This window comes from Drosophila virilis, chromosome 6, assembly GCF_030788295.1.
Source record: "Drosophila virilis strain 15010-1051.87 chromosome 6, Dvir_AGI_RSII-ME, whole genome shotgun sequence".
Taxonomy (NCBI): Eukaryota; Metazoa; Arthropoda; class Insecta; order Diptera; family Drosophilidae; genus Drosophila; species Drosophila virilis.
The window spans coordinates 1,153,276-1,179,429 of NC_091548.1; the positions used below are offsets into that span (position 1 = coordinate 1,153,276).

Sequence of the window (26,154 nt, forward strand, 5' to 3'; positions counted from 1 at the left end):
CTACTCAGCAATGTTGAAAAGTATCCAGTGTGGCAACACTGTCGCTTTTTTTTTTAGAGATTTATATGTACATATGCATATATGCATCAGCAAAAGTAAAAACAAATATAACTCAAGAACTTAAAATTAGGCGGTTATAAGTGATAAATCTAAAAAAGTAAACTTTATATTAAAATAAACTAGCAATTGGGCTGAAATTGCGAATGAGTCCATTAACACATACACCCCATACGTATGTATTTATTTACATATACATATAAAAATGTGTGTGTCGCGTGTGAATTTTTAGTATACAAAATTCCAATAAAAACTCAAGAACTATTTTGTCCGTGATAAGGTTAACATATATAGTAATCCGAAGTCAATTTGGAACTCAATAATTGAAAGTATAACTAGCAACTTAGTGGGAATAAGTCGTATTATACGTTCATACATACACATTAATGTTCATCTGTGCATATTCGTTTTTATAGATATGTGTGTAAGATTTCAATGGTATGTAGCCAATAATAAATGAAAACTAATTTTAAAAAAGAACTTTTAGGCTCATAGTGAGTTTTATTATATCTTCCCAGCAAAGATAGCAAATTAAAGTGTTTGGTCTAAATCACTAAATTTTTGGCTAACTTATAATTGTAAACAATCCAGGATTGATCATAAATCATAGAACCCTTGCAAAAGGTTTTATATTTTGTCTCGAAATATGTAACGCATGGAAGGAGATATCTCCGACAGCATAAAATATATGTATTCTTGATCGGTATCAGCAGCCGAGTCGATATAACCATTTCCATCTGTCTGTACTTATGCGAACTAGTCTCTCAGTTTTAAAGCTATCGTTAGGAAACTGCATAAATCCCTTTTTCTGTTTCACGCAGTACATATGTATGTCGGAACCGGTTGGATCGGTCCACTATATCATGCAGCTACCATAGCTAAGTAGGTTCTTGTATGAATAACTTTTTTGCTTTTCAATGTATCTTGAGCAGATTCGCCATTTATTAGTTTTACTGTGTTGCCTTAATCTATGCAACATCTAATTTACATCTGACTACTATATTATATAGCTTCCAGAGGAACGAAGGGTCGAAAATAAGTGTGACTTCCGCACGCGTTGAGTGTTAGGCTCTATATCACACAACACGGTTGGGATATATCCCAATATCAAATAAATTTCTAAATATATTAATATTCATATAATTTTGTTACCAACAGCACGCACTGCACGCTGTGTAAGTTGCAAGATATGCAAATATTTTTGAACGAAGATCGAGATGCATTCATTGGATTCGTTGCATCGAAAGCAGACTAAAAAAATTTCATAACTTGGATACGTTTTGCATAATCGTAACGAGGTGAACATATATTTGTAGGATACAGAGTGTCATAGAGTTTCATAAATAAGAAATGCAATCAAAGCACTACAGCTTCCGACTACACGATATAACAAAAAATTGTCATGATACGGATTTATCCAAAAATAAAGCCGCTTGCACACAATTTTCAGTGCAGATAAAACAGTCTCAAATGCCGAACCCGATGCCGCTGCAGTGCAATATTAGTGAGTCTCGACAGCTCAGTAAATTGTCAATTTTTCAGTTGATATGGATAATATGCATTGCATATCAATTAAATATTGCCAACGCTGATCAAGGTAAGTTATTTAAGAATTATCGAACGTCTAGTTCAAATCTGTTTTTATGAATTAGCTAACATCCATATTGTTTTTTTATTTGTAGTTGTTTTGTTGGACACAACAAGGGAGGCTACTCTAGAATGGACAAGATACCCATACGGTCCGCAGGCCCAAACCCCAGGCGTATGTATACAAATTTTTGTATCCCCTTAATAAATTATTTACCTGTTAAAGGGCCGTAAATGAGAAATTTTCGATTAAATAAAGTTTATATAAATGCTAATTTGAACACAGCAATTTCCAGTTCAATGTTGGTGCTAAAGAACAACAACAACAACAACAACAATATTAACATTACTTTGAGTGAGGCGCATACATTTAATTATGGCACAAGATATTCAGTGTGGCTTTTCGCTCTTTAAATATCTTCCGTACTGAGGTTTTTGGTAGAAAATCGGTATCGTTTATGCCAGAGTGAAATATTAACATCATTTATGTAGCTTTACATAATATTTACTTAATAGATTAGAGATTATTTGTTAAGTAACACTATTTTTAATAACACAAATTTTTATGTTCAACTCGAAAAATATTTTAAAGTTTATTTATGTGTTTTAATTCCAAAATTGGGGAATAATTTGAATCGGAACAAAGGTTTAATTACCTAGTGAAATAATACCAATATATTTTGTATGTTGTGCAAAATAATTTATTAAGTACAGCCCTTTTGATACGGATTTCTACAGACTAAAATTTCAGTACACAAAACATTTTAACATAAATTTGAGCTAAGCTATAATTTCGGGCTCTTTAAGTTGTGAGAGCGCAAGGGTTCCGATTTCGTTATTGTTTCCAAGTTCGTATTTTTATTGTCTTTGATTTGCTTCAATAACATCTATATCTTCATTATGAACTGCACCATCTTTCGGGCTATTTAAATTTAATCTAGGGCTTAAACTAATTAAAATGAATAAATATTAGAGCAATATATTTATGGTAGAAAATGCATTTCTGAGTTGGTGTAAAACACATTATATAAATTATATTTGCAATTCGGAAAACATGATTTAAATTTGTTATTTAAAATTGAGAAGGAAAAACAAACCATATATTAATCGTATTGCATTTCTATGTTGTTCTCTTGATTTAGTGGGTAGAGGAATCATTTACAGATTTTGTAAAAGGCATTAACTGGCGGAGTTATGTGGTTTGTGATGTTGCCTATCATAATGTTAACAATTGGCTTTGGTCGCCATTTATTGACCGTGGTCCTGCTAACCGGCTATATATAGAAATACAGTTTACGATTCGAGACTGTTCGCTATTTCCAGGTAAGTAATTTGTAATATTTTCTATTTTCAACAATTTGACAATATTTAATTTGTAGGAAATGCCTTGTCCTGCAAGGAAACGTTCAGTTTGTTATTCTACGAATTTGATGCAGCAACTCGAGAGCCTCCACCATGGCAAACTGACAGTTATAAACTTATCGCTAGAATCGCGGCTGGTGAAGGACGCTTTAATCAAAATTCAGATGTCGATATAAATACCGAAGTAAAGAGTATAGCTGTTAGCAAAAAGGGTGTTTATTTTGCGTTCCGCGACCAAGGCGCTTGCATAAGCGTCTTGGCAGTAAAAGTTTACTATATAACGTGTCCAGCTGTTACCGAGAACTTCGCCCATTTTAACGAGACACCCACCGGCCGAGAGATAACCATAATTGAGAAACAAAATGGAACATGTGTTGAGAACGCAGAGCCTTATGAGGCACCAACCTACCTATGTAAAGGGGATGGAAAATGGACTATTCTTACGGGCGGTTGCCGTTGCAAGGCCGGCTATGAGCCAAATGATGTTAATAACACTTGTACAGGTTAGTAGAACTGTTCAATCTATGCATGAAATAAAAATACACTTACACCTTATACATATATATATACTTCAGAGTGTTCGGCTGGGACATTTAGATCCGCAGAAGTACGTAAATGTGTGTCATGCCCCCCCAATTCAAATAGCTCCAAAACAGGATCACCGATGTGCAAGTGCATGCCAGGTTTCTATAGGCATCCTGCAGACGGAAGACATATGCCTTGTTATAGGCCGCCTGGAGCACCCATGAATCTCACCCTTTTATTTGTTGACCAAACAAGCGCAATAATATCATGGACAGCTCCCGCAAAAGAAGATGCGCTTTTAATAAATGGAGTAGAAAAATATCGCACTGATGTCGTATATAAAATACGTTGCAGTATGTGCAACGCGAATGTTATGTTCAATCCATCAACGGACACGTTTAATGAGACAAAAATAACACTCACTAATCTTGATCCGGTTACCACTTATACAGTACAAATTCATGCGACAAATGGCGTCTCGCATCTCGTAGAGAACGGAGCTTTTGCCAACGAAACGTATTTGAACAGCGAAACGCCGTTTGGTATTAATTCTAGTTTTTCTAACAGCAACACCTATCAACTAGATCTTAGCGAAATCAAAACAAATTATGCCGAAATTGTATTTACTACGGAGTCAGTTATGCTATCAACTGTGTTCAATTTAAGAGTAGTAGCTATTACTAACAAAGACGCCGACCTAATTTGGGATAAGCCCGGTCAAAGTGATGCTCCCGTGGAACTATATGAAGTGCGCTGGTTTCCCAAGTCCGAATTGGAAGCTATTAATAAAACAACATTAAGCACAAAGGAAACAAAAGCTCGAATCGATAATCTGATGGAAAATACTGAATACGGATTTCAAGTGCGTTGCAAAACAATCAATGGATTTGGGTCTTACAGCAATATGGTCTATGCCCAGACCCATCAATCTGTCGGTTCAGGTAATTTAATGACTGATGCTTATATTAATTTAATATTTTGCACACATAAATCTCTGACTTGACAATTCATTTATATTTAGTTTATGAGGATTCAATGCAAATACGATTTATTGCTGGAGCCATTGTGACGGGCGTTTTCTTCCTGGTGATTTTTATCGTTGCAACTGTATACTTCATGAGATCGAAACATCAAGACGAGCTCGATAAAAAGTCCACGAATCATCTGCCATTACCAATGGATTACGCTAGTAATGAAGGTAAGTTTGAACATTATCTAAATATTTTAATAGGACAACGTGTCTGAAATCTATAAATCATCGGAAAAGTATAGTCTAAAGCAAGAGATTTAACTTGTTATACACTCCATCTATTGGAATTGGAAAAAAGGCTTCATTGCATTTTATAGAATCCTTTCCGATTATGGAAAATGGCTTCCATTAAGTGAAAAATCTCCAGTAATTAATTGCTTAAACTTGCTTAATCTTAATACAAGTCCTTAATTTGATGATGGACAGACGCTTGATATAAAACTAATTAACTCAAGATATAGATATTTGCTTAAATTCTTTGGAGGTGTGAAATCCATTTTTCCTTTTTTGGAAAGAAGTTCAAAGATGTGGTGCGTAAAGTTTCGAATTCGAATTAAGTGTTTCACACTTTACGCTGTATTCAAGCTTCCATAAATAAAACATCGAATATAGTAATTTATATTTCACTAGCGGGTATAGCCCGGCCTTGCCCGTGGCACTTATGTTATCAAATCAATGTTCTCGAATAGCTTTGAAAATGATTTTGAAACTGAGCGGGCAGTAAACAAACTACTCTCATACAAACATTTTCCGTCATTTTACCACTATTTCGAGTGGAATTTCCCAAATCGTTAAAACACGTATTCATTATCTCCATATATAAAACTGTTTGTCCTGACTGACTGACTGACTGACTGACTGAGCTATTCGAGAACATTGATTTTATAACATAAGTGCCACGGGACAGGTCGGGCTATACCCGCTAGTATTCTTATATAGAGCTTTGAAAATAAGTTTGATGCAAATCGGACACAACTTAAAACTCTCAAAAAATTACTTTAAAATTCATTTTTCATGTAGAGCTTTGAAAATTAATATGAGCGCGAAACGTCATCCACCAAATATTTGACCCCCATTTCTACCAAGGAGGAGTACATTATTGGAAAAGTGCGAAACACCCCTCAAATGAATTTGAGCAAAGATCTTTGAAATTTAGTTTGTGGCCAGTAGGATGGTAAACAAAAAGGTTTCATACAAACGTTTTCGCGATTTTTCTATACTTACGGGTGGAATTTCCCGAAACCCCGTCTTAACGTCTACCTTACGATTTGGGATGTTGCTTTGTTCACCAATCAGTCAGTCCGGACAAACCGTTTTATATATAGAGATTATCAATTTGTTGAGTATAAAAATTAATTTAAATATTGGGGGCAAAAAAATATTGATGCGGTGTTTCAGATTCCATTTGATTATTTCCTGTAAGTTGTGTGTAAGCTTAAGATTCTCTCCTCTTTGAAGAAATAAAATGAATACAATAATCACATGCTAATTGTTTATATCCCTATCCATTATTACCAACCCCGATCTCATTTTAAGGACTCGTTGTGACATATAGTAAGTTTTTGTTTAACTCTTTATTCCACAAAGTATATACAATTTATAAAATTTGTAAATAATACAAACATATCCAATTTTGTACATACATGAGAAAATACGAACATCCATAAATAAGTTTACTTAATTTATACCCGAATGCGTTTAAATTAATGGAAATAATTTATTTACTCTTTGCCACAAAGTAGAACTCTTTAATTGAATACAGATTATTGTTTCCGCTGGTCAGACAGAGGTTATCAAATTTCTGGACATATCAGTTTTTGCTTATTGTTATTTAAATATAATTTTGTTCAACCTGTGATCAATATGTTTTTATCTTTACTTTTAGTAAATGCCATGGATACAACTCCAATTGTCAAGACTCTACATTCAAATGGTATATAATTTGTTTATTTTCGTTCACATTTTGATTTTATGGTGTGGGTTAACCTTAAAGGTTTCTAAAGTAACCAATTTAACTGAAACCAAAATCGACTTTTTTATATTTACATCCATATATTGATATTGTTATTATATTTATAAGAAATGTTTTTATTTATACGTTATATACTTACGTTGCTTGTCATACGTATGCATACTTTTTGCAAATCATTGTCGCTTAATTCTTTCAATTTCCTGTTCTTGCTTTTCCAGTGACGACCCCCTTATTTGGGAGCAGCCGGAGCTACGTGGATCCTCACACCTATGAGGATCCCAACCAGGCAATAAGGGAATTTGCTCGTGAAATTGATGCAAATTATATTACAATTGAAGCAATAATTGGTAAATACTACCTTGCACTATTTTTAGATACATTCTTCAATACAAATCTTTGAAACTATGACTTTTAAGGTGGCGGAGAATTCGGTGATGTGTGTCGCGGTCGGCTCAAAATTCCACCAAACTTCGTCCAGGACATTGACGTGGCAATCAAGACATTGAAACCGGGTACGATTCCAATTTTCATAGCTCTGAAAACAAAATTCAAAAATATGTTTAATCAGTTTTACGGCGCTAAAAGCCCAACGGTTGACCTCATAATGTAAATACATATATATTCTTTATCAGGGCGACGTGCTGAGTCGAAATAAGCTAGAGTTCGCCAATAGCCTCTGTCCACTGAACACATTTCAGAAAATGTCATATTTTCGACTAATGTGTGAAATGCGCTCTGTGCGTGTCCCCATAAGAAAACACACTTCACGCACATTTTTTTCAGAAATGTGCAAATTCGCCCCGAACATTTCTTGTTTTTTGCGATGATTAATCGAGATTTCTATCGACGTTATAAAAAAATGGTAAAGTAACGTAATCATAAACAGCTGATATTTCAACATGGCAAAATCTAGAAAAGAGTACCTAAAATAGAGCCCTTACTTCGAGACCGCAATTGTTGAGTTTTGGAAGAAAACCTTAACGGCGCCTTTGTAACTGGTCCAATGGTTAAAGAAATGTCACATTTTCAAATTTCACATATTAGTGTTCCACCGGTTGTCGGTAACATGTGAGTGGCAAAAGAACCGCTTCTTAGAATAAACAGCTGATCGAGTTTCTTTAATTTACATAAGCGCCGTAAAGTTCTTCTTCCAAATCTCAAAAATTGTGCTCTCGAAGCAAGGGCTCCATTTTAGGTACTCTTTTCCAGATTTCGCTATGTTTAAATTCTAAAATCTGTGGGCTTACTCTAATTCTAAATTTCTTATTTAATGTTGCCGCTTGCCTTCGTTGATATATCAGCTTTTTATGTTTACGATACTTTATCATTTTTCACAACATCGAAAGAATTCTCGATTAATCATCGCAAAAAACACGATATGTTCGGGGCGAATTTACACATTTCTGAAAAATTTGCCTTTTTTTAAAGATATGTGAAATGTCTTTTCTTATGGGGAAATGCACAGGGCGCATTTCACACATTTGTCAAAAATGTGACATTTCAGGAAATGTGCCAGAAATGTATTCAGTGGACAGAGGCTATAAAACAAAGAAACTCGATTAGCTGTTTTTAAAGAACACCACCGGTGGAACACCAATATGTGAAATTTGAAAATGTGACATTTCTTAAACCAGTGGACAGTGGCTATAAGAGTTCATTGTGACTATTATGTATTATCTATAGCATTTCCACCTTTCGCAGGGTCTTCGGAGAAAGCTCGATGTGATTTCCTAACGGAGGCCTCGATAATGGGACAGTTCGATCATCCCAACGTTATTTACCTTCAAGGTGTGGTTACGCGCTCCAACCCAGTCATGATTATAACCGAATATATGGAAAACGGCAGCCTGGATACATTTTTGCGCGTCAACGATGGAAAATTTCAAACGCTACAGCTTATTGTGATGCTGCGTGGCATTGCCAGCGGAATGTCATATCTGAGCGATATGAATTATGTTCACCGCGATTTGGCGGCTCGAAACGTGCTAGTCAATGCCCAATTGATTTGCAAAATTGCCGATTTTGGTCTGTCGCGCGAAATCGAAAATGCCAGTGACGCCTATACGACTCGGGTAAGCTTTAATAAATATTAAATGTGTTTCTTCAATAGATGCAATTCGATCAAACTAATATGAAGCCCAATTTCTAGTTTTGTGTTGAAATGTATATGGGAGACATCTTCCCCATAAAGTATATATAACTTTGATCACTATCAAAACCCTAAACGATTAACCCATGTCTGTCAGTTCGTTTATCCGTTAGCAAACTAGTCTAATATATAAGCCATTTACTTTGAACATCCGACTACAATACAATATATTGAAATTTGGTCAAAGAGCAGACTTTCGGCTTTCCGTTAACTATAATGTGAAGAGCACAATATATTTTCAGTTTATTTGCATTGTTTATTTTTATGGTTTCAATTTCAATTGCGACACTGTCTCTTGCAGGGTGGCAAAATTCCAGTACGCTGGACAGCGCCGGAAGCAATAGCTTTTCGAAAATTTACCTCAGCATCGGACGTTTGGTCTTATGGTGTTGTCTTATGGGAGGTTATGTCATATGGAGAGCGTCCTTATTGGAACTGGTCAAATCAGGTATGTACTCTATATCGCGAGTGAAAATGAAAAATATATACAAATGTGATTCTTTTCATAGGATGTTATAAAGAGTATTGAGAAGGGCTATCGGTTGCCAGCCCCGATGGATTGCCCCGAGGCTCTGTATCAGCTGATGTTGGATTGCTGGCAGAAGCAGAGGACACATCGGCCATCATTTGCCAGTATTGTCTCGACACTGGATAATTTGGCCAGGCAGCCGCAATCTCTGTTAACGACCCGAAATTCACCAGAAAATGATAGTTCACATATTTTGGATACCCAACGAGGTCATAACATTTTCATTAGTACTGATCTATGGCTAGAAAATATTAAAATGTCAAGATACAGTCAACACTTTAGAGAGGCTAATTTAGTGAGTGCTCAACAGGTATGTGTTTACTCTCAACACCCTTATTAAACTGAAACTTTAAGGTAAGTTTGGTTTTATGTTTATAGATCTCAAGATTAACAGCTCAACTGCTATCGGATATGGGTATAACTTTGGTAGGACATCAAAAGAAGATTTTACACCAAGCGCGGCAGCTGGATACAATAATTTAAGCAGTTTATTTTTTAAGATATGTCCATAAGTTAATGTATAAATTGCGTTTATGCTATGTTGCGAAATCAACGACCAAGTCGAAATAAACGAATCGACTTGGCTGAAAACGATATAAAGTAGCTTATTACAAAGAAGTAAAATAGTAATGTTTATGCTCGCATTTAACACTCGGTTTGAGAAAACGCAATTTTCAAAAAAAACAGAGCATAGCATGAGCGCAGCAATTTCATACCAACAACCCATAAAGTTGTTTTACACACAAACGTGAACGAGACACAAGAAAATACAATTTACATAATATAAGGTACATTTTGTAGTTTACTAAAATGTAAGTACATATATATATATAAATATAAACACAAGGATAGACATGCAGGCCTGCTAAAGCAATTTTATACTTATTTATATTTTATATATGTAAGTGAGAATATCAGGTTAGCTTCCGTTTTCACTTGTAATTAATATTCTCAAGAATTCGTGGTTTACTTGCGCTTTTGCAAACATTTACTTTATTATTATTATTTTGTATATGTGTATGGGTATATGTATATGCAAGGTTCTGACAAAATTACAAAAATCGAAGTATAAATAATCTAGTAATTTACAAAATGTGTTAAATATATATAAACTGAAGAAATATACATACAAATAGAAATATACAAACAAACAGACAGATGCATATGCCTTTTAAAACTTGAGGCTGAAATCAATTTGATTCGTTTAAGCATTAACAATTGTATACATTGAGCATATACACACATGTATATACATATATATACAACTTATCGAATAATTTTGCACACATATTTTATAACCGACAAATGTTTTATTATATACATCACGTACGAGTACATAATTAATTTTAAATAATATCTCTTGGTCCCAGAGTGGAAAACTGCCCTATATATAACATTATATACCTAGGTACTTATATTAAATAGCGAAAGCATTGCATTTATCGTAGGTTGATTATATCTTGAAATTTGGACTTTAACAAGTATTATTTATACATTGCATACCCATGTAATTTATTTGTAGCACCATTCATTTTATATAGTTCACAAAACTTGAACCGAAAATCCAATAAAACGAACACTAAAGATCAATTCGAATTTGATTAATATCTTTGCTTAAATGTAATTTTATAGCAGGGCCGTGTGAAGCCCCTTTCCAGCAAATCTGGAAGCATTTAATGGTACATCGAATCATTATTCTCCTTTTTTTTATTTTTTTATTTTGTCGAGATTTGATATTAAATAAAACGAATGAAATAAAATATCTGGCCTCTCACTATTTAGAATATACCTAACACTAAATTATCGGTAGCATAATTCGTCCCGCAACATCACCGTCCCCGTGACGTCGAGGCACTCATCTAGTCCAGCGTAGAGCTACTCGACTAGGTCGCCCCGCCAGTTCCAGCGTGGCGCGGATCGTTGGCAAATAAACACTACATCAGCAGTAAATAGGTATTCATTTTTATGATACAATTTGTAACATAATTAATATGCATTTTTTTCAGATGCTAATCAACTCTTGCGCTGGGCGATGAGAATACAACTAGAAAAAAATTCCCTTCTTTCAGAGCTTCTCGAATGCAGTCTGTCTGTCGAGGTATCCGTATGCATGAACGCAAGGATCTCAGAATGTTTAAGAGCCAGAGTCATTCAGTCAGGAAAAAAATACAAATATTTTATACAAGGGATATTATATATGTGTGTATGTATGTATAAATTAATATTTAAATAAAAGGTCCTCGCGGATTTTCGTTATAGGACTTTATTTTGGTTATTTGATTATTTAAGAAACACAAAATCAATTAATTAATTATGGTTTACAAAACACTAGGCCGATACGCCGTAGTGAGTGAGTTAATTTAAGCGCGAAGTCCCTGGGCCGATATGGCTCAGTGAAAGCTGAATTAAAAACTAACTTTACAAAAGATTGTTCAAAATTACCTAAGCTATTGTGTGCTTTTCACAACGGCCGCTAGAATGCTTAGCTTGCGCCTCGTGCGCTGCCGTCGTGCAAGAATATCCGGCCCAGAGCTATGTCAACATATGTGGCTGGTGTTATATTGCATTTTGCTGACCACTGTTAACTCGTAAGAACATCCGGCCCAGTGCTATATCAGCATCTGGAGCTGGTGTCGTTGGCCTCTGTTATATATATATATATATATATATATATATGGCGTGTGTATATGTGTGTGTGTGTGTGTGTTAGTGTATGCAGTTATGCATACCGGCCTTGCCCGTGCACGCATAAAGTAAATGTTCTCAAAAAGCTTCGATCATTATTTTGAAACTGATCGGACGATAAATAAACAACTTTAAAACAAACATTTTCCGCGAATTTACTACTGTTGCAAGTGGATTTCCCAAATTATAACACGTATTCATTAAATTTTTATGTAAAAAAACTTAAATTTGCACTGAAAAAATCTTTGAATCAGCAAAAAATGTGTAAGCGAAACGTCATCACCCCATTTCCACCAAGGAGGAAGTCATTTTTGGAAAAGTGTAAAGCACTCCTCAAATGGATTTGAACAAAGAAGAACCTTGAAATTGAGTTTGAGGCGGATCGGATGGTAAACAAAAATGTTTCATTCAAACTTTTACGCGATTTTTCCATACTTGCAAGTTAAATTTCTCGAAACCCCGTCTTAACGTACACCTTCATCACATAAGGGAACTACAGTGAAAATTTCAACTTCCTAGCTCTTTCGGTTTGGGCTGTGCGTTGTCACCAAACATGATTGTTTTCTAATACCAAACGCAGAACAAGCTTATTTGTCGCTGTGCTACAAATTTAAATAAAACGGATTTCTACACAGTGCTCTCCTCGTTGATTCATTCTCCTCAAGAATTCAAGTAGGCTTTGTTGAAATTTAACAAGGCAGGAAACTTTGGCTCCAAAGGCGTGTGGAGAAGTCATTGGCGCAGGAGGTGGAGGGGGTGTGTATGTATGTACACATGTATGTATGTATGCATGCAAATATTTATGTATGCAACAAAACATGTATATATGAATATCTATGTATGCAGCGTATATGAATATAGGTATCCGCACATATATATGTACGTAATCATGCATGTACGTATGTATGTACGTATTTATGTATAAACACGCTTACATATAAGTATATTCCAACTTCAAACTTAGCTCAAAAAATCTTTAAACGGAATTTCTCCAGAGGAAGCTTACATTCTGCGAAGAACGTGATATTTGGCAATATTTACCAATCAGTCAGTCAGGTCAGTTTTATACTTATGTATATGGAGATGAATGTATTTTGTTAGTTATGGCATGGAACAATTTAAATATGATTCAAAATTATTTTTAGAGATGGGATTTGACAATCCAATTTTTGTTTAATTAGCTGTGCTTCACATACTTTACAAATTTGTTTTCAAATAAGTCGCATTTCAAATCGGATAAAACAACGGCAATTGATGATAATTGAGCACATGGTAAATATTATTGTAGTAAGGTTTAGTTAGATTACATTTAAAAGCGTCAAATCCGAAACCAACGGCTGCAATCCCTCGTCCTTTTTTGGCGAGGCGTTGTGCTTTGATGCAGCTCCAAGTGCCTTAAGCAATCTCTGGTAAGGAAGCAGACGATTTCAGTCATTAATAAAGCCAAAAGTAACAAAACGTACATTTCTTTTTGGCTAGCTCACATATCCAGAGAAAATCCAAGGAGCCCTTTAAATGGTCCGTTGCTATCATCTTTGTTTGATGATCTATTCGTCAGCTCTGCTATTACTCCACCGGCTTTACCGATTAGTTATATGAGGTGCTTTCTTTGTGATCTCCAATTCGGCAGCAGATGATATGGCAACTCTGGTAGGTCAGCTCGATTTGGCAGCTACTGATTTGTTGTTGGTCATAATGGAAAAAATTACTCCCGGCTGCAATAATTGCAAGAAGTATGTTGAAATACAGTTTGTTATACACACAGAACTTATTTAAGAAGCAAACAAAACTCTTGCAATGTTGTCACTTCCGTCAAGTTTTAATCAAATCCAAATTTTCATGTATATACGGTATAAATAAATTAAATACCTCTGAAGGAACACTTGATATTTCTAATAGGGTTTTTATACGATTATTATTATTATATATTATATTATTGACTTACATACATAAAATGATAATAATTAAAACGTGACAACTCTGCTGAAGTTATAGTTATTTGAAAAATACTCAACTACAGAAATAAAATCGATTAGTATTTTTTATTTTGCTTTCCTTGTTTTATTCTTATACTTCCTTGAGTAATTTTGCATTGGCCGCTTATGGTCACACAGATTCGCAGAAAAAGAGTGAGCGAGAGCAACGTATCGGCACAAGTGCGTTTTAAAATAGGTAAAAATTCAAATTAAATGAAAATGTGTAATATATTTTGAGTTTCTACATATAATTTTATTAGTATATTGTGGGTGTGTTATGGTACTAAAGTAAGAACGCTATAAAGCGCGTAGACACGACATGGATAACTAAAGTCTTACACATGTACATATATACATAAAAATGTATGCATCTGTTTGTCTTTTTTATGTCTGTAAGTTAGAAAGAAATAGCTATAGCTCCTACAAAGAGTTGCCACGTTTTAGGTATTTTATATAAGACAATAATGAAAAAAGTGTAAATAATTCAAAATGTCTGCATTTACATTGAAATTATCAAGTAGTTGTCCAGATATTTGTAAAGAATTCGCAAACTTTTAGTGTGCTATATATGAACAGTGTTTATAAAATTTGGTTTGAATAAAACCTGGCTAGGTGGCAACATTGCGGGAGCAGCCATTTATACAGATAAATTTTCCCGTCCCATTGAACGTGTGGAGTGATAAATTGTTTCACCAGAAAGTAATTATTTGCTTAAACCCGCTTGGTATATTAATTTTTTATAACGAATGTGAAAACACTAAAGATCAATATGCAGTGTAACTATTTTTTTTCCGGGATTTTCGGACATTGTGTAAAGCAAGAATTTAATTTGGCATACAGATGTTCATGAAAACCTAAATACATACACACATACTTTGTGAAATCGTCGAAGTGGCTTGGCTTTTAGAAACATACATACATTCATGTGTTTGTATGTATCTGCCTTTAGACATATCTGTGCAGAAAATTTAATTTTAATCGATTTATTTATGTTCAGAAAACAGGATAAAAGCAATTTAAGGCTTTATTTTTGTCAAATCTTGTATGTTGCATGTTAATATTTTTAGGTGAATGTACATTTATTAATACAACGATGTAAAATTTAACTATGCACATGTTGACCTATCGAAACATCAATGTACATTATTAATAAATAAAATACATGCAAACTTGAAATGCCTTCTAGATGCTCCGCATATAAGTTGTGTATGTGTATGAAAATCTGTATAAGTTCATGTGTATATAGTATAGAATATTTGTTGATTCGTCGTGCGTATGAGTGTGTTTTTATGTATCTGCAAATGTGTGAGTGAACAAAAGTACAGAGTTAAATAGGGTGATTGCGTCAATGACTACTGACCAGAGTTGTCAAGTATGTTTATATACACGGGCACACACACACACATCTTTATCCGTATATGTATACATTTTTCATTAACTGTAAAATGTATCTCAAATCTAAATAATAATATAATCAACATTGAAGCAAATTAAGTGGATAAAAAATTTGTGTCTTCGTACGGAGACTATGTTGTTAATCAATTTTATTAAGATATTTAAATAAATATGTGTACCTTTCACGAGAAATTTGCTTACCCTTTCGACACACACACTTATACAGACAGGTAATAATTACCTTTTGAGCAATTCGATTTTCATAAAATATACCTAAATCGCATCGTCTATGAATCTTTGTAATACTTTCGAATTTAATTATTAGTCTACATTAATATTGATACCGTTTTTCGTAGGCAATATATAAACAACAATCATAAATAGAGGAAGTTTTCGGAATATACGATAAGTGAAATATCGTTCTTAAAAAAGAGCAAGAACAGTTTAACCATTGAAAACAAGATTATTACCAATAGCCGTAAGAGTTCATTTAATGACAATGACGATGGCGGCAAAGTCGATGAAGGACTAGTCGGAACTGGAAATAGGAATGCGCCAAAAGCTAGTGCAGCTAAACATCAATTGAAACAGTTGTACACGATGCGCGAGGCGCTTTTCTCTCAGGATGGCTGGGGATGCCAGCACGTTAATCAGGATACCAATTGGGAGGTGCCCAGCTCACCAGAGCCGGCCAATAAGGACCCATCGGGGGGGCCGCTAATGTGGAAGCCAAACATTAACAATGGCACCGATTTGTGGGAATCGAATTTAAGAAACGGCGGTCAGCCACCCGCTCAACAAGTGCCAAAGCCATCTTGGGGGCATACGCCTTCATCAAATTTGGGCGGAACTTGGGGCGAGGACGATGATGGCGCCGATAGCACCAGCGTTTGGACGGGTCAGTCATCCAATAGCACAACGTCTGGTGTTGCAGTCGGTGCCAATGCGCCTGGCGTTGGCGCCGCTGCTGGTCCCCAATGGGGACAGGCTGTTGCTGTTGGTGTTGGAGTCGGAGTTGCCTTAAACTCGACTGGAAATAACAATGCGCCGGCAACAGGAGCCCTGCCTGCCGTGGCTCCCGTATGTAAGTAATATCAATTATTTTCACTTATTCTCAGGCAAATTCTCATATCTCTATTTTAAAATTTATCGAAAAAAAAAATGTTTTCTTCACTCGATTTGTATGCCCTGTAACTGGGCTATAAAGGGTATATTTGTTTTGGTGCGGAAGAAACATGTCGGACTCCATAATCAACATCCAAATCGGAAACGATCTAGCCCTCTTAATATATACTACATAGATATCTCGGTATTAATAAGATCTAGAAATTTCACAAGGTTCTAGTGTAGTTTATACAAATTCCAAAGATCTTTTATATCTTTTTATACCCTTGCAGAGGGTATTATAATTTTGTCGTGAAATGTGTAACGCATAGAAGGAGACATCTCCGACCCCATTAAGTATATATATTCTTAATCAGCATTAACAGCCGAGCCGATATAGCCATGTCCGTCTGTCCGTCCGTCCGTCTGTCTGTTTTTATGCGAACTAGTCCCTCAGTTTTAAAGCTATCTTAATGAAACTTTGCAGAGCTCCCTCTTTCTGTTGCACGCAGCACATATGTGAAAACCAGCTGGATCGGACCACTATATCATATAGCTGCCATAGGAACGATCGGTCGAAAATTAAGTTGTATGAAAAATCGGCATTTACTATTTTCCCGGTACTTCTTAGATAGGGGCAAAGCACTATGAGCATTATGAAAAGGTTGGGTCTGCAAGGGTATTAGATCTTTGGCGTGCCAAAGATAGCCCTTCTTTCTCGTTTATATTTTTCATTGTTGGCTATCTGTTGTGATTGGATGCATTTTGAAACCTTGTCTCATATATAGGTGGAAATAGTGGCAACAATTTGGCTGTAAGTGGAACGGTTGGTGGAGCTGGCGGCAGTGTTGGCGGCAGTACTGGCAATGGTTGGGGTGATCCTCGAGATATGCGCCCGCTGGCTGGAGCCGGTCCCATGGACATCCGAAACGTCGATCCGCGTGAACCAATTACAATGCGTGGTGTTGGCGCACCAACAGGAGATCCGCGTGACTTGCGCATGATTGATCCTCGGGATCCGATACGTGGTGATCCGCGTGGCATATCTGGTCGACTAAATGGCACGTCCGAAATGTGGGGACATCATCCTCAGATTGCTCACAATCAGATTCAGAATATTAACAAAATGGTCGGCCCCGTTGTTAGTGCAACAGGGTCAAATATCGCAAGCTCAAATATTGGCCCAAGCGGTGTTGGTTCCGTATCCGGTAATGTCGGGGCACAATGGGGAGCCACACAGGCCGTCGTTGGTGGCCCCAAGGATATTTCCAAGCAAATCACTGGATGGGAGGAACCCTCACCCCCACCACAACGTCGCAATATTCCCAATTATGATGACGGTACCTCTCTGTGGGGACAACAATCGCGCTTACCTGGAAGCGGTGCCCACTGGAAGGACATGACAGACTCAATGAGCCGGAGTCACTTAATGAGAGCCCAAAATCCAACGGGTAACATCGTCGGCAGCGGTATCGTTGGCAATAGCAATGTTCCAGTCGGCGGAAATCCCAATAATTCAATGGGCGGTGGTGGTGTTGTTGGGCCTCAGTCTCGCCTGGCAAACACTCCTGGACCCGGCGGAGTTGTTGGCGGCCAGCACGGCAAACCTGATGCCGGTGCCATGTGGGTACATTCTAATAATAGCGGCGGCGGCGTCGGTGGCGGTCGAAATGCTCAAGTAAGCTCTTGGGGCGATGATAGTCACAATGTTGGCGTTGTTGGCGGAACCGCCTTGTCAGGCAACAACTGGGTCGATGATAAACAGAGCACTTCACTTGCACAAATTGGAGCAAATGCCAACTCGTGGAGTGATTCACCTTCGGGTGGCGGCGGTGGCGGCGGCTGGGGGGGCAATAAACAGAGTAAATTGCCGGCAGCAGGCGGCGCATCCTCTGGTTGGAGCAACGCGAACACAGTTGGAAGCAATGTGGAAAGCGGCGATTTGTCATCGGATTGGCCACATGGTGGCATTGTTGGAAAATCCCAGCAACAGCAGCAGCAGCAAAAAATCGCTGGCATTAATGTTGGTGTTGGCATCCTTAACACAGATATGGTTAAGCAAAGCAAGCAATATAGACTATTGGTTGAGAACGGCTTCAAAAAGGAGGACGTCGAAAGAGCATTACTGAGTACCAACATGAATATTGAGGAGGCAGCCGAAATGCTCCGGGCAAATCCCAATTCGTCTCTGGCAATGGAAGGTTGGCGCCGTCACGAAGAGGTACTTGGTTCCTACGCTGATCACTCGAATACGACAAATACGGGCGGATTCCCACAACGTTATCCCGTTGGCAGCGCACAGCCATCGATGTCATTCCCTCCGGTAAACAGCTCTCTTTTAATATTTATCAGCATTTGCCAGTTTTTTATTTAAAATCGCGTTTTTTATTGCAGAACAACCTAATGACCAATATGAGCGGTACACCTGGCAATAACCCGAATATGGCTGTTCTTCAGGTTCAAAAATATTTGAATCAAGGTGGGCCGCACAACGTTGCAATCGGTGGACCACAGTCGTTAAATGCGAATGCATCGGTTGCATTTTGCCAGAACGCATCGAGTCCTGCCCCGGCGGTGAATATTGCATCAAATGCCAATAATCAACCATCTGGTCAGCACATTCGCCAACTTGGTCAGCAAATTCAATTGGCCATCCACAGCGGCTTTATATCCAGTCAAATTTTGACGCAGCCTCTGACACAAAATACTTTAAATTTATTAAACCAACTACTCAGCAGTATAAAGGTATATATTTACTCTCTTCAATTATGATTTGATTGCAATTGATTCATTGTTTGTTTGTCTATGTTGCAGCATCTTCAAGCAGCGCAACAATCTCTTTCTCGGGGCAGCAACGCCAACCCCATGGTTGTCAATGTAACCATTGCAAAATACAAACAACAGATACAAAATTTACAAAACCAAATAAATGCACAACAGGCTGTTTATATAAAGCAACAGAACTTGCAACAAAATTCACAGCAGCAGCAGCAGCAACATCCATCCGGACACATAAATAACTCTGGAAATGACTATCTAAGAAATCATGATGCAATAACTACCCTTCAAGGAAATTTCTCAGAGCTGAATCTTAATAAGGTGCGTACCCAATTAGTTAGAAAGTCGGTCGATTAGTTTGTAGCCTTCGAACTAAATCTTAATTTAATTTTGAATCCTAGCGAAAGTATGATACTTTTTTTTTGGTCCGTATACAGAACGCATTTATAATTTATATATGATTTCTTTTGAAATTATTTAAGACCATATAATAAATATATGTGTGGGCACACATATCGTATATTAAACTATATAAAATAATGTGTTGTATATTCGTTTAATTATAGCCTAGTGGATATCAGGGTGCTCCCAATCAGCAGTCCCGCTTGAATCAGTGGAAGCTTCCAGTATTAGAAAAGGATACCATCGCTACGGACAGCACTGATTTTTCACGAGCTCCGGGCACAACAAAACAAAATTTAACTAGCAACTCAAGCAACATGGGCCCGCTCGGCCTACAAAACGATGGGTCAGTAAACAAATGCTATTATTTATAAATAAATAAATTAATTGTTTTTTTTTGTAGTACTTGGTCAACTGGGCGCAATATTGGAGACGGTTGGCCAGATCCTTCAATTGATAACGAGAACAAAGACTGGTCAGTTGCACCGACAGCAGCTGCGTATACCGACTTGGTGCAGGAGTTTGAGCCAGGCAAGCCGTGGAAGGTAACTGTAGACTGGCGTACTCTTTCCAATAACTACCCAAGCAGAAGTTGATTTTTAAGGGTTCTCAGATCAAAAGCATTGAAGATGATCCAAGCATAACTCCTGGCAGCGTAGCTAGATCTCCATTGTCCATTAATCCGACGCCAAAAGATGCTGATATTTTTGCCAACACCGGCAAGAACTCTCCGACTGATCTGCCGCCACTAAGTTTATCGTCGTCAACGTGGAGTTTCAATCCAAACCAAAATTTTCCTAGGTAATTACATATTTACCTCCCTAGCTAATCACATTTTACTCAGAAAAGATTCCTGTTTAATTCCACTGAAAACACTTTTGGCATATTTGTCGGGTATTTCAAATCTCATCAGCTTTAAGTTTATTTTATTTTATTTTTGTATTGTATAAAATTCTTCCTCAAGGTCCCTATAGAGGGTATTATAACTTATTTAAGCAATTTATAATGTAATAGACGTAGACGTATGAGACATCATAGGTATATATATATATTTTGAACTATTTTCCATCCAAAGTAGACTCTTAGTCAAAAAGGTCTGTCTTTTTATTCCAAAATTATGTTAAAGTTAAATAAAATTGGTGCATGGAAAGTTTATAAAACATAATTTCGCGAATTTCGAGCAATAATTTGGTTATAAAATTTGAAATTTGAACTAGTTTTTAAATAAGTGTATATAAACAAGAATGAGTATGAAAATCGATGAAAAAAACGGCTTTAAACCCACAAATTTCTGTATATATATATATAGTTGGTCAGACAACAGTCAACAATGTGCCACCTCAGAACTCTGGACAAGTCCTCTAAACAAAAGCTCATCTCGAGGACCTCCGCCTGGGTTGAGCACAAACAAATCGGGCGGCGTTACAGCCACGACACCATCTCCTACTGTGGCCGGGAACTCCAATGGTTGGCTTCCTAATCGTAGTGTTCCCAACACTAATACAACTTGGACTGGAGCTAATGCTGCCTGGAACTCTAGTTGGTTGCTACTGAAAAATCTAAATGCTCAGGTATGTTAAGATCTCATAAATAATTAATAATAATAATCATTATAATAATATTAATAATTATCAAAAATATTAATATTAATAATTAATAATATTACATTATTGATAGTTTTGAAATATTTCTAATTTTTGGCTATGTATTTATTTTATGGCTTTTCATGGTTTTATTTTATGGGTTTTCGTGGTTTCTTTTATTTGTGCCACTCAAATGGTTAAAAATGTAAACCAGAAAAATATTTATATGAGCGTTAGGCTTCGATTTTACCAAATATTTTTATACAATAGACGTATATTTTTTGTAGATCGATCTGTAATTAATCTATGCCGAAGGTCAATTTAATTGAGATACGACTATTTATTTGCTTATAAAATAATATAATAACCTATAATATAATACCCAATGCTTTCAGATTGACGGCTCTACCTTACGTACTTTGTGTATGCAACATGGTCCCCTTGTTAGTTTCCACCCATATCTAAACCAAGGAATTGCCTTATGTAAATATACAACGCGGGAGGAAGCTAACAAAGCACAAATGGCCCTTAACAATTGTGTGCTCGGTAACACAACAATATTCGCTGAATCGCCCAGCGAGAATGAAGTCCAGAATATACTGCAACATTTGCCACAAGCGCCCTCCTCGACTAACTCGGCGGGAAGTGTTGGCAATGGAAGCGGCGTCGGCAACATAAGCGCCAGCGTTTCCAATAGCTGCTCTGGTGCTGCGACCATATCTGGCGGAAACAGCAGCAGCAACGGCAATGGAACCGGCGGCAACGGTGGATCGACTGCAGCCGGAACGAGCGGAGCAGCCACCAATGCAAGCGGCGGTGGAGGCAGCGGCAATTCCGTCGGATCCGGATCAGTTGGCAGCAGCAGTACAGGTAGCAACAACAATGGCAGCGGAAGCAATATGAACACGGCTGTAAATGGTGCCCCGCCAAGTGGTAACGGTGGCAACAATACCAAAAATTCATCTGCTGGTGGTGGACAGCCAAATGTTGCCAATGTGACACCTGCAGCTGGCGGCAACTCAACGTGGCGTCAGAGTACTCAAAATCAGGGTCTACAGCAGGGGCCAAATCGACCAGCCGGTAGGGAAGCAGATTATGATTATATATCTCAATTCGTTTGTTCCATAGTTGATGATTAATTTGATGATGACCATGGCATAGCATTCTGTGAATCAACACACACACGCACACACACACACACACACACACACACACACACACACTCACTCACTCACTCACACACGCACACACACACACACACACACACTCACGCACACACAACATAGTGTGTACACACACACGGACTAGATTCAGCATGGAAAGCGCAACTATGTTATGTGAGAAAAGGTACATAAAGTGGATCGACTGATAAACGAATGGACTTAGAATTTTGTATGCCTGTAGATTTATTTTTCTTTATCGTTCATAGATTTTAGGGCCTGTATATGTAAGACAAAATCTATATACAAAAAATACTTTGGAAATACTTGATACTTGAATTATTTACTTCCTATACTTAACACAAACACACACACATGCCTACACAATTACCTTTCCATTATATACAAGTCAAGTGTTCAGTATCCGGATTCCCAAAGTTAACGTACAGTTTGACTTTCAATTTGAATGGCAGCACAAGAGTCCGATATATATATATATATATATATATATATATATGCACGTGATTTATGTGTGAATACAATATATAAAGACAAATGTGCATCTCTTGCTTGATTAAGTATGTGTCGTCGTCCCACACACAAGTATGAAAAAACAAAACAACTCATGAGTTGAAAATTTGATTATTTTTTGTAAATCCAAAAAAAATATATGGAACAACAAAAACTACAAAAAAAATTACCTGTGTTATATACATAATAGGAAGTTATAATCAATTACGGTTTTGCTTTCACTAAAGCATTCCCACCGAAAAAAAATTCGGTTAAACATACATAATTAGCTCACAATAAAATACTAATGAAGTAAATTAGAAAATCAATTGCCTTTGAATATGTTTTTGGACACCAGAAATTGGGAAACCTAATTATATCGGCATATATGTTGCATGAGTAAATCTACATTCAATTGAATATTGAACTTAAAATATTGAACTTAAATGGTAGCAAAATGACTCTCAATAGAACGTAGAACAACCGAACAAATATTAAATAGTTAAAAATATATAACTAAACATTGATGTATATATACTTCTGTATGATTTAATCAATGGTTAATTAATCACCAAAAATTTAAATGTTGTTCTTTAAATTGTTTTTATAATATGTGGAAATTGGTCATTTACATGATATATATATTGAGCACACACTGTGTACGAACACGCATACTTAACAAGGATATACCCCCAACCCCGTAGCTCATCCCACGTGTCCAGCTCACAACTGCCGTTTAATACCTTCTTACCAAGTATGTGTTATAAACATATATGCACAAACATACACATACACATACACACTACTCCACAAGCTGTGTAGCGACTGTGCGTGCTTTACTTTGCTCCAACCTTTAAAACAAATCCATTCTTGAATAACTTCTGTGCTTACGGTCCGATCTTTCAAATATATATTTATAAATACTAAAGCATGACTATAGTTCATAAAATTGATATATTTTTCATTTTTCTTTTTGGGAACGCGGGGCCAGAGAAGGTATCCAATAATGTATCTTGATGTGTGTAAACTACACTCTTATAATTTACACTCTACACTCTTATATTTTCCGTCCGACCGACTTGTAACGTAACAGCAAAGCTCCATTTAAATTGGTAATCAATATGGAGGGAAATATGTTAGGAGGTACCTTCTGTTACTCATCCGATTGACTTTAAACGGCTATTTTAGAAGTGCTGCACTAATTGGGGAAACGTTGACTCTACTGCCTGGAGTTGGGTGAGCATATTCTAATTATTCCACAGTTGGAAAATTCAAATGTAATAGCTAAAATTTGAAGAAAATCAATTGTCCCAGGCAAAGCCCGGTAATACCTGCTAGTTAACAATAATAGAACAAAGGAAAAATAATAGAAATTTATATTTACATAAAATTGCAAGCGCTGATTACACACTTACACACTATGTACATATGTATAAACTTATAAATTCCAGATTCGGCTCAATTTCCAGTGCGTCAATTCAGAGTGACCAATTGTCAATAGGGTATAATGGTATTGGTGTTTTATTTCGCGAGCCGTTTTAATGGTGGTAAATCATTTTTTAGAAATGGCGAATATTAATGCGAACGTAATGAATCTACGAAGCATTAAGGTTGTCGTTGATTAGTTAGATTTTCTTCATTTAATATCATACTACTTAGGTCGAACCAAAGTTTTCAAATAACTGTAAAGCATGTTTGTGTGCATTTCCATACATATGTACATATATGTATCTAAGATATTTTGCCATTATAAAAATATTTGTAAAGATGTGGACGTAAATGAAATTGTATTTGTACAACAAAAATTGGTTCGCCTAATATCTTTTCGCATATACTATGTTGCTTTTGGAGATGCATAATTATCTTCTATATTTTTTAGTGTAAAATGTGTTAGCTTTTTAAAATTTAATAATACGTTACGGGCAGCTACATACATATGTGCGAATGAATACATTTTTAAAACTGTGATTTCAATCAAAATTAAAAACAAACAAAAGCCAACAAAATTTTCTAAAACAAAGTGATAGATAATTAAAATGGCCCACATATAGAATCTTGTGGTTTATGTCAAACTACGAAGTTACATATGTCGACATGAATTGCGTGAAATTATGTGTGCTCCTCTTTATAACCTCATGAGTGTGCATATATAAAAATATATATTGCGTACATACATACATATGTATATATATATATATATATATATATATATATATATATATATATATATATATATATATATATATATATATATATATATATATATATATATATATATATATATATATATATATATATATATATATATATATAATACATAACAGTTACTGTATGTGAAGCGGGTTTATTTATGTAGTAATATATATCAATAGCTGATTAAAAAATGAGATAACTTACATTACTAAGGATATTCAACACAGAATAATTAAGTGATTTATAGTATAAATGTGTTATCGGTGTCATTTCATCAAGCGCGTATAACTATTTACAAACATTAGAACAGATTGAAAAAAAAAATGGTTTTAGTAGTAACAGGCTATATATATATATGAATTGAATATAACGAATATGTACGCATGCAAAACAAAAAGATATACATATACATAAATATAAATATATATACGCATATTTAAAATGGATCAAAAGCACTTTATGAAAATTAGTTATTTATTTAAGCTACACGAGAGACAGTTTAACACATACCTAACAAATAATAAAAATCTTATTTAAAATAAGTCTTTGAAAATAAATACATATTAATTTCAATTAGAAAATTTAATTTATTTTTGCTAATTGCAAACTTATTTGTGCGAACCTATTTTATATAAAAGAAAAATAGTATACGCAACGTTTAGGTAAAGCGCTGGGTAATAATTATTATATTAGTATTAATGGCATATAAATATTACGGCTTACATTGTTTTAAAACTATTATTTGTTGTATAATTTTCAATATATATCAGCTTGCGCCAAATCATATATTCGATATTTACAATTTCTTATCAGCGATAGTTTGACGCTCGCATTCAGGATGTGCGTCAAATTAGCGGCGGTGAGTTAACGTCGAATATTGGTACTCGGTATCGGAAAAGGAATCGGATTCGACTCGGGGCCTGTTTGTATACATATGTAATTGATATGCGCACGCTTACACTCATTCTGGTTGTTTGTATGTATTCATGGTTTCCCACTTAATATTTTATTAAATGTAACTACATTTACTTATAAAATAACGTTATTTAGAAATTAATATAGATATAATCGATATTGATTTATTGACATATCGATACATATACTAAGAGTCCTCTCTAATTAAAAAATATGTTTATTGCACGTGAAGCTAATGTAAT

General features: G+C 35.8%; 2 protein-coding genes and 2 long non-coding RNA genes across 13 annotated transcripts; 2 read left to right on the plus strand and 2 right to left on the minus strand.

The window, feature by feature from the left end:
• The first annotated feature begins 38 nt into the window (after positions 1-38).
• Positions 39-10,801, plus strand: Eph (Eph receptor tyrosine kinase). 4 transcript variants are annotated; one of them, XM_032434259.2, is made up of 14 exons: positions 39-232; positions 1,216-1,654; positions 1,740-1,819; positions 2,787-2,967; positions 3,024-3,509; positions 3,582-4,472; positions 4,553-4,729; positions 6,098-6,115; positions 6,752-6,880; positions 6,950-7,045; positions 8,235-8,605; positions 8,984-9,130; positions 9,192-9,521; positions 9,590-10,801. In XM_032434259.2, the coding sequence occupies exons 2-14, from the start codon at positions 1,408-1,410 to the stop codon at positions 9,692-9,694; spliced, it is 3,258 nt and encodes a 1,085-aa protein (XP_032290150.1). In that variant the 5' UTR covers positions 39-232; positions 1,216-1,407; the 3' UTR covers positions 9,695-10,801. The 4 variants fall into 4 exon arrangements, with proteins under 4 accessions (XP_032290150.1, XP_015024004.1, XP_015024005.1 ...); XM_015168518.3 differs by lacking the exon at positions 6,098-6,115 and adding an exon at positions 6,447-6,494; XM_002059677.4 differs by lacking the exons at positions 39-232; positions 6,098-6,115 and adding exons at positions 259-495; positions 6,447-6,494.
• LOC116650496 (uncharacterized) lies at positions 6,451-7,795 on the minus strand. 2 transcript variants are annotated; one of them, XR_011417069.1, is made up of 3 exons: positions 7,781-7,795; positions 6,673-7,068; positions 6,451-6,576 (listed from the first exon to the last, which is right to left on the minus strand). It is a non-coding gene; the product is annotated as an uncharacterized lncRNA (long non-coding RNA). The 2 variants fall into 2 exon arrangements; XR_004303470.2 differs by lacking the exon at positions 7,781-7,795 and adding an exon at positions 7,132-7,714.
• Positions 10,802-11,458: 657 nt separating the features above from the next.
• Positions 11,459-13,952, minus strand: LOC26531656 (uncharacterized). Of its 4 annotated transcripts, XR_011417068.1 has the most exons (4): positions 13,846-13,860; positions 13,766-13,788; positions 13,360-13,611; positions 11,459-13,302 (listed from the first exon to the last, which is right to left on the minus strand). It is a non-coding gene; the product is annotated as an uncharacterized lncRNA (long non-coding RNA). The 4 variants fall into 4 exon arrangements; XR_001449684.3 differs by lacking the exon at positions 13,766-13,788 and having other exon boundaries at positions 13,842-13,952; XR_004303476.2 differs by lacking the exon at positions 13,766-13,788 and having other exon boundaries at positions 13,846-13,881.
• Positions 13,953-13,982: 30 nt separating this feature from the next.
• On the plus strand, positions 13,983-22,633 carry gw (trinucleotide repeat containing adaptor protein gawky). Of its 3 annotated transcripts, none has more exons than XM_032434274.2 (10): positions 13,983-14,068; positions 15,624-16,351; positions 17,160-18,694; positions 18,766-19,116; positions 19,186-19,470; positions 19,716-19,897; positions 19,955-20,096; positions 20,156-20,352; positions 20,861-21,122; positions 21,530-22,633. In XM_032434274.2, the coding sequence occupies exons 2-10, from the start codon at positions 15,868-15,870 to the stop codon at positions 22,271-22,273; spliced, it is 4,182 nt and encodes a 1,393-aa protein (XP_032290165.1). In that variant the 5' UTR covers positions 13,983-14,068; positions 15,624-15,867; the 3' UTR covers positions 22,274-22,633. The 3 variants fall into 3 exon arrangements, with proteins under 3 accessions (XP_032290165.1, XP_032290164.1, XP_070066794.1); XM_032434273.2 differs by having other exon boundaries at positions 20,165-20,352; XM_070210693.1 differs by lacking the exon at positions 13,983-14,068 and adding an exon at positions 14,425-14,571.
• The last annotated feature ends 3,521 nt before the right edge of the window (positions 22,634-26,154 follow it).

What these genes read in the sequence shown, in the direction of transcription:
- Eph (XM_015168518.3), top strand. Translation starts at nt 1,408, where the DNA reads ATGCAATCAAAGCACTACAGCTTCCGACTACACGATATAACAAAAAAT. An exon ending in CCATCAATCTGTCGGTTCAG is followed by an intron (nt 4,473 to 4,552) that starts GTAATTTAATGA and finishes ATTTATATTTAG; the next exon opens with TTTATGAGGATTCAATGCAA. An exon ending in GTGACGCCTATACGACTCGG is followed by an intron (nt 8,606 to 8,983) that starts GTAAGCTTTAAT and finishes TGTCTCTTGCAG; the next exon opens with GGTGGCAAAATTCCAGTACG.
- gw (XM_032434274.2), top strand. Translation starts at nt 15,868, where the DNA reads ATGCGCGAGGCGCTTTTCTCTCAGGATGGCTGGGGATGCCAGCACGTT. An exon ending in GCCTGCCGTGGCTCCCGTAT is followed by an intron (nt 16,352 to 17,159) that starts GTAAGTAATATC and finishes TCTCATATATAG; the next exon opens with GTGGAAATAGTGGCAACAAT. An exon ending in TGAAAAATCTAAATGCTCAG is followed by an intron (nt 21,123 to 21,529) that starts GTATGTTAAGAT and finishes CAATGCTTTCAG; the next exon opens with ATTGACGGCTCTACCTTACG.